The following is a 17,948-nucleotide window of genomic DNA, read 5'->3' as shown; positions in this document are numbered from 1 at the left end:
GAAGTCAGGCACAGAAAGAGAAATACCACATGTTCTCACTTATTGGTGGGAGCTAAAAATTAATATATAAATTCAAACACACACACACACACACAAACACACACACACACACACACACACACACACACACAAAAACCGGGGGGGGGGGGGAAGAAGATATAACAACCACAACTACTTGAAGTTGATACGACAAGCAAACAGAAAGGACATTGTTGGGGGGGAGGGGGGGAGGGAGAAGGGAGGGAGGTTTTGGTGATGGGGAGCAATAATCAGCCACAATGTATATCGACAAAATAAAACTTAAAAAAAAAAATAAATAAATAAAATAAATAAAATAGACTTTATTTTTTAGAGCAGTTTTAGGTTCACAGCAAAACTGAGCAGAAGGCAGAGATTTCCCATATAGCCCTTGCCCCAATACATGCATAGCCTTCACCATGAAAAGTCTTTTTACTGTCAAATATTTGGATCAGAATTATAATAGTTTGTTGTGGGGGAGGGGTCATATGCTCTTTTTGCAAATACATCCACATTCAAATTTTGAGCAATTATACCAGTAGTTTTTTGAAAAACATTATTGCTTTAACTTTTACCCCCCCCCCCAAGTATATGCTTGAACAGACTCAAGGAAGCAAATACTCCTTGCTCAATCTCAGATTTGACAATTTAAGAAGAAAAAGCTCATTCATCATCTTTCCCTTTTAGAGACCATAAATTATTGGCTCATGTACCATGTGGCTTGGATTCTAGGAAAAGTTAGTGTAAACAAACCCAAGTTACAATGCGTGGAGTAAGAGAGTGAGTCATAAACAAAACACAGACATATGCTCTCATATAAATAAGGGCCTAGATCATCAGCTTCCCAAAGTCTGCTTCCCATTAATTACACAACAGAATGAACTTTCCATATGTAAAGCCCAAATCACTTAACTCTGGCAATTTGCACAAGACAAAGACCAGGATTGTGGCTATTTAGGCAATAACAAAACTGATTTCAAAATAAGAAAAGACCTCTCAAAATAGCTTCAGGTTTTGGAGAACAAGAAGATCCCCTGGAAGAGAGTTTTTGAGCAATACTATAACTAAGCACCCCAGGAACTCTGTTTGGGAGGCTGATCTGGATGGATCCCTTGCTGAATTTATACATAGTAATTGGCTTATTCTTTTCTGTTCTGAATTGTGTCTTCTTTCAGGGCAAGTCCTGGATCCAGGCCACACAGACTGTTCATGCACATTGCTGGGACCACTGAACACTTTAAATTCCCTCCATCAGTACCGTCTGTCTGTTTTTTCAAACTGTCCTTTGGTAGCACAAGCTCACATTTCCTGACTGTCTTAGAAGGCTATGTGGTTTCTCTTAGTTTAGAGAAGTATCTAGGAAACATAACAAGTCCTGAGGAACAGGATTTTTCAACAGATGAGAAGCTCTAAGAGAGGTGGGAAGCAGCTGAGCTCTTTCCTTTTGTCCTTTTCAAAAGCAGATTTCATAAAACAAACAGAATTCAATCCAATGGACCTTAAAACAACCAGTGTTAAACTTTAGGTGTTCCAGGTTGGGGAGAGGGGAGAAAAAGGACTTTTACTCTTGCTAGTGGAGCTATAGGTGGTTTTCAATCACTCATTTACTCAATGATTAGTTTTGTAGCGTCTACACTTTTATCATAGCTTAGGTCATACAAGGTAAGTGGAATGTTCCTGCCCTCAACTGAAATTAAGGGAAATGGGAAGGAATTGACATTTTTAGAGCCTTCAGTATTTCACATATTTCCTCATGCAGTTGTGATAGCAAGTGCGTGAGGACCTTGGTGTCCCTATTATACAGAGATAAAAAGCTAGACCTTGGAGGTGAAGTAATTTTCCCAAGGGCACACATCTGAGAAGTCGTGGACTTAACAATTTAAGCATGGGCTGCTCTGTTTCAAAGCCAGGTTCATACCATATTTCCTTATGGAAGCAAAGAAGACAGGAGCTAGATAAAGCATGAGAAAACTTGGGTTTCCCTGTCCATTTTCTACTATTGACTGCATCAGAGTGCCAACTTTCTCTCAACTTCACAATCTCAAAGGCTCCTTCCAATCCCTAAATTCCATAATTAAACAACAAAAGGTATTACTATAGATAACACGTGTTATTTCTGCTAGATTAAGTGTTCCCACACATTGTTTTGATCCTGCTTCTCTCTCCAGTTCAAATGCCTTCAACGGCTCCCTATAGGGAGAAAGATAATGAATATATTGGGGGAAGGTGGTCAGGATTACGAAAGAAGGTGGTGGTGCAGGAAGGGAGGAAGTGGGAAACTCAAAAGAATGTGGCCCATCTACAGGGGCAAATTTATCCTGTTCCAACCAATTATTGCCAGATAAAAATCTTAGCCCGAAGTTGCCAGATAGTCTGATCTTTAAAACTCCAGAAATCTTGATTATGTGAATCTTCTGATGTTTACAAGCAGCTAATTAATTTTTTAAAAATGTACACTCTCTGAAGGCCAGCCAAAACACAACTGTAGACCGCTATTGGCCCACAGCTGCCATTTTGCTACCACTGCTCTTCAGAATGGTCACCATGCCTTATTCTAGAATTTTGGGTACTCCATGTTCTTTCTGACCCCAAACTTCTTGTCCAGCCTCCTTTGCCATTAGTTCCACATGCGCTGCTGTCTCAGGAATGTTGTCCACCTGTCTCTCCAGCTTTTGTCTGCTTGTCTAATTGGGCCCATGCTTGGAAGTCCATCTCAATTCTTCTCTCCCCAGATCATCTCACTTATCAGAACTCCCTTGGTACCATTCAGTTGGAAATTAATGACCAACCGGTTGCTTAACGATGGATCTGCTAGTGTCTCAGGTTGTTATTCAATCTATTCATTTAAAAATATTATTTGGTCAACTGACGTTTTGGAGTCAAGCTCCCCTGCGGCAGGGGCTAATCTTATATTTGTATAAATCACTCATAAGATTGAGTGCCGTGTGATGGTTCTTAAGAAATATTCGACAATTTGTGTCAGAGCCTTGTAGATATTTGAGTAAGATGAGCTTGATATAGCAACTCATAGCCTCAAGGGTAGAGTCTTGGACTGTCTCCTGAGATAAGGGTATTTGGAAGGGGGAGAGAAGATAGTGTTTTCTAAAGAACAGTTAATGGATGTTGTGATCTGAGTTGTAACATGACTAAATTATGACTTAACATGATTAAATCATGACATGACATGACTTCATTTTTGAGATGAGAGGGGTTATAAAATACTGACAAACTAAGTTCTGAATGTGTGATAGGTGTTTTCATCTGCCATTTCATTTCTTTCTTTCCACTGCCTAAAAGGCAGGCATTATTTTTCTCATTGCACTGATAAGGAAACCGGAACTCAGAAGTCTCAGTAAGACTCAGTGACTTACCTTAGGGAATGAATTAAAAAGTACTGCAGTATTGTAATGAGGACTCCACAATAACCTTGACCCTTGAATTCCTAATCCAGTTTCCACTCTACCTTGGTGTGGTGGCCAGAGTCGAGATTCCCTAAATCTCAGTCAGGTAGCATTCGTAACCTCTCTTGGCTCCATTTTCTCCTCTGCAACATGAAGTGGCTGGCAAAGGTTCCTGGAAGTCAATTCTAGTCCAGTCCTGTCGAGTCTATTCCAGTTTAAGCAGCAGGAGGAGACCCCTTGGGAGAATGTGCTGGGATGACTCCAGTGCCCCCCAGGGGTAAAATGAAGAGGGCAGACTAGAGAGTGTCCCATCCCTGTCTCTCTCTCTCTATCTTTGTCACACCTAACTCCTAATTCTCACTCTAGACTCTCTCTGCCTCTTTCTCTGTCTCTCTGCTCTCTTAGACTGACTACAGCCTGCCTGCACCATTCAAGATCATTCTTAATGACAGTAATACACAGTTTCTTCCATGTTGCCTGAGGTCATTTCTGCAGCAATGAGCAGGAAAGTCATTGCCCCTCGTCTCAGCAGCTGGGTTCACTATGCTAACTTCACTGGAACCACAAAGTTTTTCAGAAACTCTCCATTAATTACAGGAAACCCAAAGCACTGTGCCCCCTTCTCATTAACACAGTTGCTTTCAGTTGCCACTAAATTATCTTGCCACCATTAAACCAACAATCTAATTAGACTTCTGGAAATGGAAAGAGCCAGTGAATAAGGCAGGCACTACACTTTCATCTCAAAACTGATCATAAAATATTCGTGCCCTTTCGTTCTTTGCCACATAAAATTTGTCCCTGGAAGAGTCTCCTTTCATTCTCGCCCATTTATAAAGAAGAGCTTGAATATGTGATATAAAATGAGTATCTTAATAGAAATCGCTTCACGTATGGGAGGTTTTCTTCCCTGCATTTCCCGAGTGTGCAGTCCTCATTACAATAATCACACCTGACTTCCCTCTGAGTCTGATGCCTCACAGCTAAACCTCCCACTGGGCATCAATGGAGGTATGAATGATACCATCACTGGGAAGAAGATAAAATGTACTATTATCATTCCTCTGTTTTTGAGAGGGTCTGACTGTGGCACAGAGTGGTTGCGAGCATAATCTGTATGAAGCATTCAGAGAAGATAAACTGAGTTAAACTTCTCATGGATACAGCACCTTCAAACCTGTCATTAAATCTTCTGTCTTTCCTAAAATCTCAGCTATGGAGAGAAAATAATTAGCTAACGTAAATGCAGGCACGTTTATTGAGTGTTTCCTATGCTCGTAGCACTGTGCAAGGTTCTTGACACCCAAATGTAATGACGAGTTGCTCAATAGCAGCACTCCTGGCTTTTAATTCTCTTATTTTTATTCCATATATTTCAAGGTTCTGGGAATTCGTGGGATAACCAATACTCATTGAATGAGACAAAACCTAAATAGGAATGGCTGATGCCCTAGGGAAACCAATAATTCCTTGGCCACAATGCAAGACTATCACATGTAAAATAAAGTACAACACAGGCCAATGTAATCTCCAGTCTTCCATTGACTGGATCATCCTGAAGATCCCATAGAATTTTTTGAGTGAACGAAGACACTTATGTGTGCACGTTCCTCCTTCTCTGAATAAATACATACTCTTGTATTGCTCATACAATTCTACGCAGGCTGACCCGTTAACTTCAAAATAATCTTCCCCTCCCAGATCCCCTGGTAGATTAACCAGGGGCTGGGATGCCATTACTGAACAGAGGAGGCTGGAGGCCCAGAGGTGCATCCCATGTGGCTCCCTCTGCTGAACATTCTTGGGATGGTTTGCAGTTTCTGGTGCTGATATGGAAAAGAAAAGCATTTAAATCATTGTCTCTCAGCTCTGATGAATATTACACTAGAGTGTATGCCCCAGATGGTTTTGTGCAAGAAACAGTTGTTGTTCAATGCATTTTGACCGATATTTAATGATTACCTACTCCTTGCCCACCTCAGTGCTAGGTATTGGGGTTTTAAAGTTGAATAAGGTCTGATCATAGGGGATATGTGATCCTCTAGTCCAGTGTGGGACACAGGCATGAGTGTAGATACTGTTTTAAATGTAGGAATCAACAATCAATGAGCTTAAAGGGAGCCAAGGAGGCACAGAGCATGTGTCAATCAACTTGACTTTGGGGTAGTTCTCAAAATGGGCGTCAGGGAAAGTTTCTTAGAGCTGAAGGCACCTGTGCTGAGTCTTGAAGAATAATCATGAATTAGCCACTTAAATGGCATGAGGTAATGGGTGAGGGAGAGAAGAACATTCCAGGGTGGAAAACAGATAACAACAATAATAATAACAACAACAGCAGCAGCAGCAATAATAGCACCCATTTGCTGAACTCTTATTACGTGTCAGGTAATTTCTAGACGGTTATCTCACTTATTCATCAGCATGATCCTCTACACTAGGTAGTATTCTTTTCCCCATTTTAAAGATGTGAACACTGAGATCTAAGATCACCCAGCTAGTAAGTGCAGCACTGAGATTTCAGTGCAGTCAATATGAAGCAAGAACATCTGCGTTCAACTAGAGCATTTTAAGGCTCATGCGTGGTGTTAAGAAAAATAAGCCAAAACTTAGAAACAAGGCACATGTAAGATTGCGTGTCCTTTCAGGGCTGCCCAATGATTATTAATTATCTAGAGAAATGTGCCCTTGTTGGACTTATTATCTACCAAGATTAAAGGCCCGAAATCTGCAAACATATGTTTACTTGCAGATTTTTGCAAGCAAAGATGCAGATGACTTTTGTCTCACAGTAAAGAGAAGCCCAGAGGTTATGGTTTTATTGCCCATTAGGACATTAACTGTGCAACCTTGTTTGACATGCTTTCTCCAGTGCCTTCATTCCTGCAATGCCCCGCTCCTCTCATTCTCCTTTGGACCAGCTTTATCAGCATGCTGTCTTCTTCATCGAAGAGCTGAATGGATCTTTAACATGAATTTTTAGGTTTTTGAAAATTATACTCTGACAGCGGAGATCTCAAAGGAGTTCGGTGCTGGTTGAAATTTCCAAGGCGAGGAGGCTGGAGCAGAAGGCAGGGGATGGATTCTGAAGATATCCGTGCTTCTCTGGGATGTTTATAGCTTTGGCCATAGGAAAGACTCAGGTGCTAATGTTCACATTAAATCAGAAAAGAGCTTATTTCCCCTATTTGGGGAGAAAAATACAATAATTTTTGGAGGTTCTTCAGAAGGTTTTTGGTATGTGATGCTGTTCTCAGGAAGCGACAGTGGCTTCCAACCCTGCTGGGTCTCTTGGTAGCCCAGAGCCAGGGGAGGGGACTTTTCATGAGCCTACCACATTCAGCAGAGTTTTCTAGGCAAACACAGACTTATTTCATGGTGCTGCAACGTGAGCCCGATAGGTAGTAATTTTCAGACAACTTGAACGATTGTTTTAAAATTAAGCTTTATTTTCTCTGGATCTTGTTTGGAAGGTTTTCTACTATGTAGTTAAAGTGATTAGTCTGGGCTTGTAGGAATTTAATTTGCAATTTGAAGCCTTCTTCAGTGTATACACTTATAGCCCTTGGATGTTGAAAATCCTATTAACTTGCACATTTATTTGCTCTGTTTTGGTTCTCTTGAAAGACAAGTCTTTTGGCTAAATTGACCTGTAATTTTGGTTAGGAGCTGCAAGATCATGGTTCCACATAAGGCAAAAAAGCAACTGAAGTAAATAATTATATAATTCTTAAATTCATGTTCTTTGCTATTTTGTACCTTGATACTATTTCGTTATTTTGGGACCCTCCCCACAGATGGCAGAGGCTAAGAGAAAAAACAGGCATCACAGAATTTGGGAACTAGGAGCAATTTTTGTGATCATTTTCTTCCAGCTATAAGCATGCCCGATTTCCTTAGAATTAAGAATTCATACTATTAGTTGTAAAAGAAGGTAATTGTTCAAGCTTAACGCTTTGCATCTTGATTACAGGTATAGTCAGTTTTGATTGGGCTGATAATATGGTTAATAACTAAATGGTTTAGCTAATATCAGTTTCTCCCATTAGAAAGAAAATGTGTACAAATTTAATAGACTTGTGAAATTTAAATATTTTCACTTACTCATGGGCTTTGGTATTTTTAAACAAGGCAGGTTATATAGTTTGAGAGGATAATGAATTAGCCTTGATACAAAACAGATAGAAACTAAGAACTGTGCTTACTCTGCTTCCCTCTGTTATCTCTCAAGGAGCTACACCTTGAGCAGTTAAAATTTGGTGATAGCATCCCTGATATATGCCTTTTTTTCTCCTCGGACTTAAGATGAGAGAATATTGGTGTCTGTATATGCATATATGTATGAGAGAGACAGATAAACAGAGACAGAGAAAAATAAGGATATATTTGTTTTTCTGTCATTCCTAGTGTAGACTTTCAGGTACAGAATCATAGAGATTTTGTTTTATTATTTATCTATTTATTTTTATTTTAACATTTACTTGTACATATTTGTGCAGTACGGTGTGTTGTTTCAATACATGCATACACTGCGTAATGATTCACCCTCCCATCCTCCGTCCTCTGGTAACCATTATTCTACTCTCTACTTCTATAAGAACTACTTTTTTTTTTTTTTTTAGATTCCATACACGAGTGATATCATGTGGTATTTGTCTTTCTGTGCCTGACTTACTTCATTTAACATGATGGTTTCCAGTTCCATCCACGTTGCTTCAAATGATAGAATATCGTTTCTTTTTATAGCTGAACAATACTCCATTGTGTATATATACCACAGTGTTTTAAAATCCATTCATCTTTTGATAGGCGTTTCAATTGATTCCATCTCTTGGCTATTGTGAACAGTGTTGTGATGAACATGGGAGTGCAGGTGTCTTTTCGATATATTGATTTCATTTTCATTTCCTTTCGGTATATACCCAATACTGGGATAGCTGGTCATAAAGTAGATCTATTTTTAGTTCTCAGTTCTTACCACAGTTTGGAATCTGCTTATTAGTATAGTCTCCTCTTAGACACAAGGTGGGAAAAACAGGTTTCAGGAGTGAAATCATAACTTTGTATAAATGCATGACCTCCCTGAGAAGTTAGTCCAATGCATCACTCTGAACAAACTTTATTGAAGCTTTTACTGCATTAGCCCTAATTACTTGCAATAACGAAGCAGTGCTCCTTTGAATTGGAGCTCCTCTTCTGTGCCAGGGGACTGCAGCTGGTCAATAGCTATTGAGCAGTTTGACCGCAAAGGCTGACCTGTTCGAGTCTGGTGGCCGTCACTGCCATCCCTCCCTCCCAGAGCTTACAAACCGATAAGTTCTCAGCTGACCCCTCTTCTGTTTCTCCTCTACTACTCTCTCCTACAAATCAATACCTTCATAATCAGCATGCTTCTCAGACTCTGAGAAGCTAAAAAAATTGTCCTAAACAAAAAATTTGGGTTCCTTGTTCACCCATGAACATCCCCCCTCCAGCTAGAAAAGACATTTTTAAAGCTTTCGACCCACATTCATTTCTCCCATATTGTAATGTTCATAAAATAAGGTAGGAAATGTTCCTTTTTTTACAAAAAGATCACCTATTTGAAAAAAGTACTGTTAGAACTACAGACTGATTATTATTAGGCAAGTATTTACTAGCAACCTACAACATGCCTGTCAAATGTCTTCCATCTGATTACTGAGCCGTTCCAAGATAGAGTTTGTTTTTCTGAGATGTCTCCTGCCATGTTCAGCACTGGATAAGTGAACAGCTGCTGCCTCTCAACCATGAATTTTACTCAGTGATTATTTATTGAGCATCTACTATGTGTCAGGAACTGTATTGGATACTTTAGCATCATTATTTTTAAATGAGAAAAATTCTAATTAATTGAATTATTTCAGCGTCTTACCTCAATAAGTGATTTCTTAAATTACCCTTGTTTTATAAGTCACTTAGTTTAACTCTTCTTTCCTGTTTCCCCCCCTGCAGTTGCCTGGAACCATTCTGTAGAAATGATAAACTTTTAGAAAATAAGTTGCTTTCTGTATGCAGCCAGCAGTCATTCTAAATTACCTTGTTTACAGTGAAAGATGAAGAAAGGCTCTCTAAAGAAAATGAAGATCCAGCAAGTTGTCTCATCAGAAATATATATGAGTATTGCATGACACCAGATTAAATAAAATCAAACCCAGAAACTATTAGCCATCTACTATGTGTGTGGTTTTGGTTAAAACTATCCACCCCTTCAAATTATGAATTTCACTCACTGTTCTCCAAAAGAAGTAGGAGTCCATAGTTAGGGAGAAAAAAATCTGCCTTTTCTCTTGCCGGGCCTATGGCAGAAGTGGGATTCCACTGGAAATAAGGCAGTAAATCAAGAAATTTGGGTTCCAATCCAATTGTATGACCTCAGACAAGCCTCTGAATCTCAGGAGATGTTAGTTTCTTTACATGTGAAACAGCTAACATTGGACATAAGCCCAGGCTGTGTGTTCTTATCTCCTAGGTTTGTGGGAAGCTGTTTATCTGTGGGGAGCAAAATCTCAGGAAGGCCTGGATTCCAGCACCTGGGGTAGATCTCTGGCTTGCTTCCCCCCAAAAGTTCTGCTAAGCAGCCTGAGACCCAGAGATGGACCAAATTTGTGAAATTCTCATGAGGGTCTCACATTAGTATTGCCAAAAATGAACAGGCCATTCCTGCATCCTGAAAAGAGAGAGTTCTGGCTCAGCTCTGATTACCAGAGAGGCAGGTTTAAAAGTTTAATACCCACCTGTTTCTACCATCCACTTGGCATATTTGTAAATTAATTACTGGATGCAACCAGAGGCAGCAAGCCCATATAAGCATGTGATCCCAAGAATAGGTTCTCTCAAACTGAATGGAAAGAGAGCAGGGGAAGAAAATGGGGGACCACATATCTTTTGCCCCTGGAAAATATCTGTGCTTGGCAAGAAAGGCAGAAACACACAGGCTAATTTTTGAAAACATAAAGGGAAGTCTCCCGTGGTTAATCTCCAAGGCTGAATAAGCAATTATCTGGATGGTCAGTGAGGACCACAGCCCAAATCTTTTGCTCCAGGCAAAAGAGTTCCAGGCATGGCACCAGGTCCCACTGCCAGGACTCTGCCCATTCTTCTCCCTCTGCTTGGACACCCTCTCACAAAGGTGCTATTGATCCATCAGGTCTCAGGAGTAGCTTCTTCTTCATGCCTCTGTGACTGTCCCTCCTTTGACCTCTTCTTATACTCATGACTGGCATTTCCACCAAAAACTTTTCATTTCACACTGGGAATGCGAAAGGTGTGAAGGTTCATGATCATACTTGAGAGATGATCCATTCTTTCAAAGCAGGATTTCCCAAATGGCTGGCAAGAACACCATTTCCAAGAGATGTTAAGAGCAAATCCCCCCAAAATGGGTTATGTGGTCAGATGAGACTGAAATTCTGTGTCTCTCCCTCCCTGAACCTCATGTTGCACATTAGTCAATCAAAGGCTCTCAAAGTCCCTGGGGAAAGGAAGCAGGTGTAAAGCAGCCATCCCCATACTCAATTATGAAAACATCTTTTATCACAAAATACCTACTAATATTTTGCTGAACTCAACTTGGTAAATGTCATTACAAACATTTCTTTTTGTTATTTCAACTGGGCTCATTTTCTAAGTACCAGTGATGCCCGTGAAGGAGGTAGGTGTGTAGATAAATTGAGGTCTCTGCTCAAAGCAACCTGCTGAATTAGAAGATGAGTTTGGAGTGAATATCAGTACTGAGTCTCTTCTTGGGCTTCTTTTCATAATAGACGTTTCTAAATATTGCAATATGTTTACCGCATTTACCAGTCAGTGTATTGATTCAACTAATGTTTATGGAATGTACCATCATCCTGCTGACCATAAGACAGCCATAAAGAAGCGAGAATCTCAATCATGCACTCTGCCTCTGAGGTACATGCACTTTTGTGATGGGGGAGAAGAAGTTAAATAGACATTTTTTAAGGTACTCTATGAGACAGTGGTAAGTGCATGGTAGAGACACCAAACACTATGGGCTTTGGAGGAGCTGGGACTGGCTGGGCCTTGAAGATCTATAGAACGTGAATAGAAATTGAGTGAGGCTGTCCCCAAGCACAGGTGGTGAGCCAAATTCAAGGCCTGCCTTCCCATCAGCAGAGATGAACTTGGCACTCTGGTGGCTGGCATAGGTTCTGGTGGGAGATAATGTGGGCAGCAGAGGAAGGCAGAGGTGGAAGGGGCCAGGCTGCAGAGAACCTAGGATTCCTGAATAGAGTTTATATTTTATTGAATGTTGTTGAGGACACTGGGGACTATTGAAGAATTTGTAAAATCATGGCATAGAATAAAACAAGGTCTCAGGGAAATTCAGGAATTACTGTTTTTCAATCCCAATGAGCAAGGGAGGTAGTGAAATGCACTGGTTGAGAGCCTGGGCTTTTGGAACCCCAACTGTCCACAGATTCCTGGGACAAGTTTCTTTACTCTTAACTTCCTCTTCTGAAAAAGAGGATACAAGTATTGATTTTACAGAGTTCTTTTACAAGTTACATTTGATAACTTATATAAAGGCCCTTGATGCAGAGATTAGTAATTACTAAGGCTTGATAAAGAATAATTAATATTGTTATTTAGTTGCTACTCACCGGACCAGTATTAGAACAGACTGGAAAGCTTTTCAGAGTACACTTCCCTCCAGGTTCCCACGTGATCTCCTTCCTTTCTTAGACCTTCTTTCACTTGAAAAACCCAGTACTGAAACAGCTCATATGCTCGGTGTCTCTGGGAGGTTGGCTCAGCAGAGAACTCTTACCTGTATTCAGCAGAACATTTCCAGTGGTCCTCCACACCCACCTTCCTTGGGGTGAACCCACAGTCTCTGAAAAGTGCTCACCTGTGTCCGCCGTGGCTGCAGATGCAGCAAGGAGAGATAACACTGGGGCTGGTGGCATTGCAACACTGTCCACTGTGGCTGGCTTCTTCCTGGTCATCACGGTGGATGCCGAGCCCTCATTCTTACTAAGCGCTGCTGTCTGGTCCACTTTTAGGTGTGGACTTGGCATCCCTAAAAAACAATAACCCAGAGCCTGCAGTTACTTGAAAGGAACAGGAAGGCAGACAACACGTAAAACCCAAAAGTGATCTGAGGAAATGGTCCAATGATTTGACCTCCTTTTGCTACAACACGAATGACATCTTAGGAAAAAATTTAAAGGAAAATTTAAAAGGAAAAAAAAAAAAAAATAGCCATGACTGGTTTTAGTTTTGTGGCCTTGGTTAGGAGTGCTGACATTCCAGACTGGCTGCCTAGAAGTGGGGGCCAGGCGCAAGCCTAATGAAGCGGTATAGGGCATCAGGCATCCTTTGCCTTCCTAGGATCCGCAAGCCCATTTTTACAGAGCTGTGCTGTGTGCAGCCTGAAGGGAGTCCTGGATGGGCGAGAAGCAGCTCCTACCCTAGAGACACTTCTCATCTCATCCAACTGGGGAGAGAAGACTACGGGAAGGAAAAGCTGGGCAACGAGTACATGCAGGCTAGTGTATTATTCACTCTAGGTGCTCAGTGAGTTCTAAGCATGTAGAGAGATCGTGTAGGAAGAAGTGAGAAAAGGCTTTGCAGGGCTCAGGCTAGAGCAGCAAGGATGAGGGAAAGGCATTCTCAGAGCTGAGAAGAGCACATGCTAAGTCACAGGTGGAGAATGAACACAATCTAGACAAGAGGCCAGTCTGCTAGGGGCAGATGATGCATTGTGGGCAGTGGGGAGTAATAATAGCCAACAGGCTAAGGGAGAGCTGATCTGGGGGTCTTTGCGTGTCTAGTCATAACAAGCATCATATGTCAAATCATTATGATGCTGAAAAGCCTGGGTAGACTCTTGAGAGATGCCTCTACAAGGGCCTGGAAATTTACTAACAAACTGCAAGCTATTCTGCAACCTTGTTTCCTGAGCTTGAATCCAGGCTCTGCCACGGTTTCAGCTGTGTGATCAAAGCAATTTGTTTAACCTCTCCAAGCTTTAAATTTCCTTCACTGTACAAATGGGATGGTGTCAGTACCACCTTGTAGAGGTTGCTGTGTCAATCAATGTAAAGTGCTCAGAACAGTGTCTAGCACATAGTCCATGCTATACTTGTATAAATGTCTACCATTATTATTATTATTCCTACTATTACAACTGTCATTATCATAACCTGCTGCTTCCTCAGACCCAATTGTTACCAGCAAGCAAAGGCTCACTTCTTTTCCCTGACATGACCAAGGATTTCTGGGAACCTCTGACATTCCCACCTGCAAAAAACTGACTCTCCAACTCACCCAAGCTTAAGTCCAGAGGCTGAGGGTGTCTGATTCCACATAACATGGTTGTATATTCAGTTTCTTCATCTGCGGGCTACATGCCACTGACAGCAGCAACAACAAATTATGCTTTATCACAGTGGTTCTTGACTCTTTTTTCCTCCTAACCAATGGGAAACAGTCCTCTCCCAAAGTAACATTATCTTACCACCACAGTGAGATCAGCTTCACTTGGGGCTTGTGACAACCCCCTGAAACATATGGAGTGGATATTACTATTTTCTCAATTTTACAGATGAGAACACATTTCTAAGAGGTTAAAGGAGCATTGAATAAACTCATACAACTTGTAATGTCAGAACTGGAAGTTTCCAGGTAGCCAAATGCTAAACCCAGGGGTCATCTTGGTCCACCTGGCTATACTCTAACACCTGAGCAGGACCTAAGTCTGTTGACAGCCTGTTCCGTGCTGAGGATGAGAAGCCCTAGCATTGCACCTGGATGAGGAACCTGTAACCACCTGAAGAAGAAAGTTATGCTGACATTTACTTTCTACCATCTTCTTCCTTCTCAGTCTCTGAAACTACTTGAGACATCATGAATAGCAATACCATTTATGCTCTTTTGGATTTTATGTTTCATAGCATTTTGAAGGTGGAGACAGACAAACATCAACCTCCGTGACAGATTGCGAGGCAAACCACCGGGATGACCCTGGGAAACAGGAAGCGCAGCAAACGTGTAGAGTGAGTTCCACTCGTAAAACATGCTGGGGTGCTAGTCATAGTTCAGACACAGACATATATCTAAATGCATACAGAGCCATTTGTAAATAGATACATCCAGATAGCTAACAGAGGTTATCTTGAGGAAGGACAGCTCAGGGAAGGTTGGTAAGAAAGAGGGAGTGTTTACTTCTAACCTTCTTTACTGTTAATATCTTAAACTACAAACTTATTTTCCATTGAGAAAATAAACACAGTTTGGGAAAGATTCAGAAGGCTACCAGAGCATGGGCATTTGGGTAGAATGATTGATGTGCTTTAACAACTGGCTGTTAAAAAATCTGGTAATGGGAGAGATCAGTCATTAGTCTGATGAAAATTCCCTGTTTTGGCATTCCACACCACTGCAGCAGTACCTCCATCAAGTGGTTACAGGTGTACATTCCATGGAAAACATTTGGGACTTCTAAACCATCAGAGTTCTGCTGGATAACAACTCCTTTGAAAAACCCACTGATAGGATCTTTGTACCTGTGGACACGGGTTGTGCCGGTAGTTTTTTGTTCAAATTATGATACGCTCGGGGAATGAAGACGATAAACATGAGTTGAATATTTAACTCTCACTTCAAGTCATTTTAGTTGTACCCATTTTCATGCAAATGTTCACAGTCCAAATTAGTCTCAGGCCACACTGCTTCATTAAAGTTGATCCCATCAGACCTCCAGTGAGCATACCTCATCACTTGAGTGTTTATGTTACAGAATTTGTTAAAGTAATGAAGTGACACTTAAAGCACTCTGTTATTCAGATTGTCACTATTTAGCTCTCTTGAAAACCCTAGACAATTTAGGATTTTCTAGTACTGCTTGCTAGTTGCCATTGAATAAATTTAAAAACAAATTGGAAAAAAAAAAACAAAACCCTGACTTTTTCTCAGTTTTGGGTTTTGGAAGGATAATGAAAACAATCCCAGAAATAACATACATGGGCAAAAATATTAGATAAACTTTAAACAAAGGCTAATCTAAGAGCGCTTAATAATCCTCAAAATCTAAGAGCAGAGTCTTAGGAGACTGGAATGGGTAAAGCCAAAGAAAGCATTGGGCAAGATGGCCACTGGGAGACTTCGTTTCCTTTCATTCCATGTGGCACCTGACGCTCATGGTGGGTGAAGGAAAAGTGAAGGGACATCTGTGAAGTTTCTTGTGAGCGAGACCCTGGTTTCTCTCTCTCCATGGGAGGGGGATTTTTGAGGGTGGAAATTGATCAGAAAGAAACCCGGATATAGCGTTGTACTGACCGGACCATTGAGATGTAGTACCACTGCTGACATGGGGGTATGAGTCAAGGCAAGGGTGGCTTTGATCTGGGAAGGGATCACTGGCTCCAACTCAGAAAGCAGACTGTATGGAGGGAGGGCACTCTTGGTAAATGTGTTCAGAGCATCCCTAAACCCCAACACAAGACGAAGTGCATTGAGGATTGCATAATTGGAGGCCAATGAGTTTTTAAAGGTGGAAATAATGCTAATAGCTTTGTCGATCTAACATCTGTTCATAATTAAAAGAAAGAGCCAAGAGGAAATAAAAAAAAGTTAAACTTATATGAAAACATTCTGCTATAACCTGTTGACCTCTATTGATAAATTTTTAAAAAGTCTTTGAAACTGTGCTATAGCCTATAGAGAGGGACAGTCACTCACTTTCAAAGGTAATTTCTCATAGACCACTTATCCACTTAAACTTCTGTCTACACACCGTGTTTGCATTAGGGACTTGATTTATGGATTCCTACTATGTTGATGCAGAAGCTGACTTCCTGTTGCCTTGGTTACTTGGAGTTTAGTTCAAGGTTAAACTACTCCCAAATCAAAATCAGTGGCAGGCGCTGCATCTAGCGGCCAGGTTATTGACTGCCCCAGGATGCAAAAGGTCAGAGACCAAAACACTGTTTACTGCCTTAAGGGTGAGTCAATAGTTTCAATATTTTGATTGTTTCTTCCTAAGTAGTAGTTGTTGTTCAATTACCTCTTCCCCAAGTTGCTCAAGGTCATAGGGGTCATGGAGGAAAGGCAGGGTCTACAGTGGCTGACTTTCCTAGGATCCCATTAATAAGCTATACAACCTTCGATAATAAAAACCAGCCTCACCTCAGAGTACTTTGTATATTGTTCTATGGCTTATAAAGCTAGTTATCCACTTTATCTCATTTTCTCGATAGGGGAACAAACAAACAATCCTTGTAGGATGGCTACTATTTACTCTTCTTTTCTAGGTGAGAAAATTGACATTCAGAGAGATCATATCATTTATTTAAAATCACACAGCTGGTAAGGGGTAGTGAGATCTAGATCCTCTGACTGCCAGTTGGGTCTTCATTCTGCATTGTTTCTTTCAAAAAAGAAACGAATGGAATCATCACTGAGGGATCAAGTGTAACTCATTTTGTAACATCTACTGCAGATGGCAGTATATCTGGCAGATAGTATGTGATTAATATAGACTTTGAGGGCTGGCCCCGTGGCTCTCTTGGGAGAGTGTGGTGCTGATATCGCCGAGGCCGTGGGTTCGGATCCTATATAGGGCTGGCCAGTGTGCTCATTGGCTGAGCGTGGTGCAGACAACACCAAGCCAAGGGTTACGATCCCCTTACTGGTCGAAAAAAAAAAAAAATAGACTTTGAACAGTTTAATATTCAAATTCTAATATTTGCAAATGCAGATGTTTCCTGGTGACAAAGCCTTGTCTGGCATGGTGGGAGAGGCTTACCAGTGGGATGGCTGGTCCCTTCAATCACCTCCATGGCCCCCCTTACACTGCAGAGTGCAAGGTTTGGCATGGACTAGAAATTATGCTATATTGAGCAGTTAGTGGCTTTTAGTTTTGCAAAGAGCTTTGATATGCACTATGCTATTTGCCCCTTGCAGCACTCCTACAGGTGGCAAGAGGCAGATGGTGAAACGCCTGATTCTCAAATAAAGAAGTGGAGGTGCAAAGGACCAGGTGATTTGTCCAAGCTGATATATGATGTGTGTTGGTGAAGCCAGGCTGAAATCCGTGTCTTTTTACTCAATTTGATGTTCTTTCCTTCCCCATAATACATTGACTTTTGGGTAAACCAGTAAATGACATATTTTTCACAAGAGGAAACTACTCCTAGAAACTTGATAATTATTCCCTTTTTTATGTACTGGTTGTCTATTCAGATTCTTTCATTGCCCCTTTTTCTTATTTGTAAATGAATTGCACTCCTGGCAATAAGGGGAATCCGTGGTACAGAAGAAAGTGAATCAAGTGACAGATATCCTTAAGATTTTGGAAATAGTGTTTTTCTATGTCAAAATAAATAAAAAAATTATTTTTGTTGCATCACCTTATTCATTAGTTCAACAAATATCATTGAACATCTACCATACAAGAGGCATGGCACTGGTCAAAACAGTTAAAGTCCCTGTTTTCCAAGAATTACATTCTAGTAATCTTTGCATAGCATCAGGATAGCTATTTTTATA

General features: G+C 40.9%; 1 protein-coding gene across 1 annotated transcript in view; it reads right to left on the bottom strand.

The window, feature by feature from the left end:
• Window positions 1-17,948, bottom strand: part of SETBP1 (SET binding protein 1) — a 364,306-nt gene that overhangs the window by 15,885 nt on the left and 330,473 nt on the right. Inside the window, exon 5 of the mRNA XM_063077190.1 lies at window positions 12,307-12,477. Within this exon, the coding sequence (XP_062933260.1) occupies window positions 12,307-12,477 (171 nt within the window). The remainder of the gene's footprint in view (window positions 1-12,306; window positions 12,478-17,948) is intronic.

Source organism: Cynocephalus volans, chromosome 13 (genome assembly GCF_027409185.1).
Source record: "Cynocephalus volans isolate mCynVol1 chromosome 13, mCynVol1.pri, whole genome shotgun sequence".
NCBI classification, from domain to species: domain Eukaryota; kingdom Metazoa; phylum Chordata; class Mammalia; order Dermoptera; family Cynocephalidae; genus Cynocephalus; species Cynocephalus volans.
The sequence above is the reverse complement of the archived record's forward strand: the minus strand, read 5'-3'. Positions and strand labels throughout refer to the sequence as shown.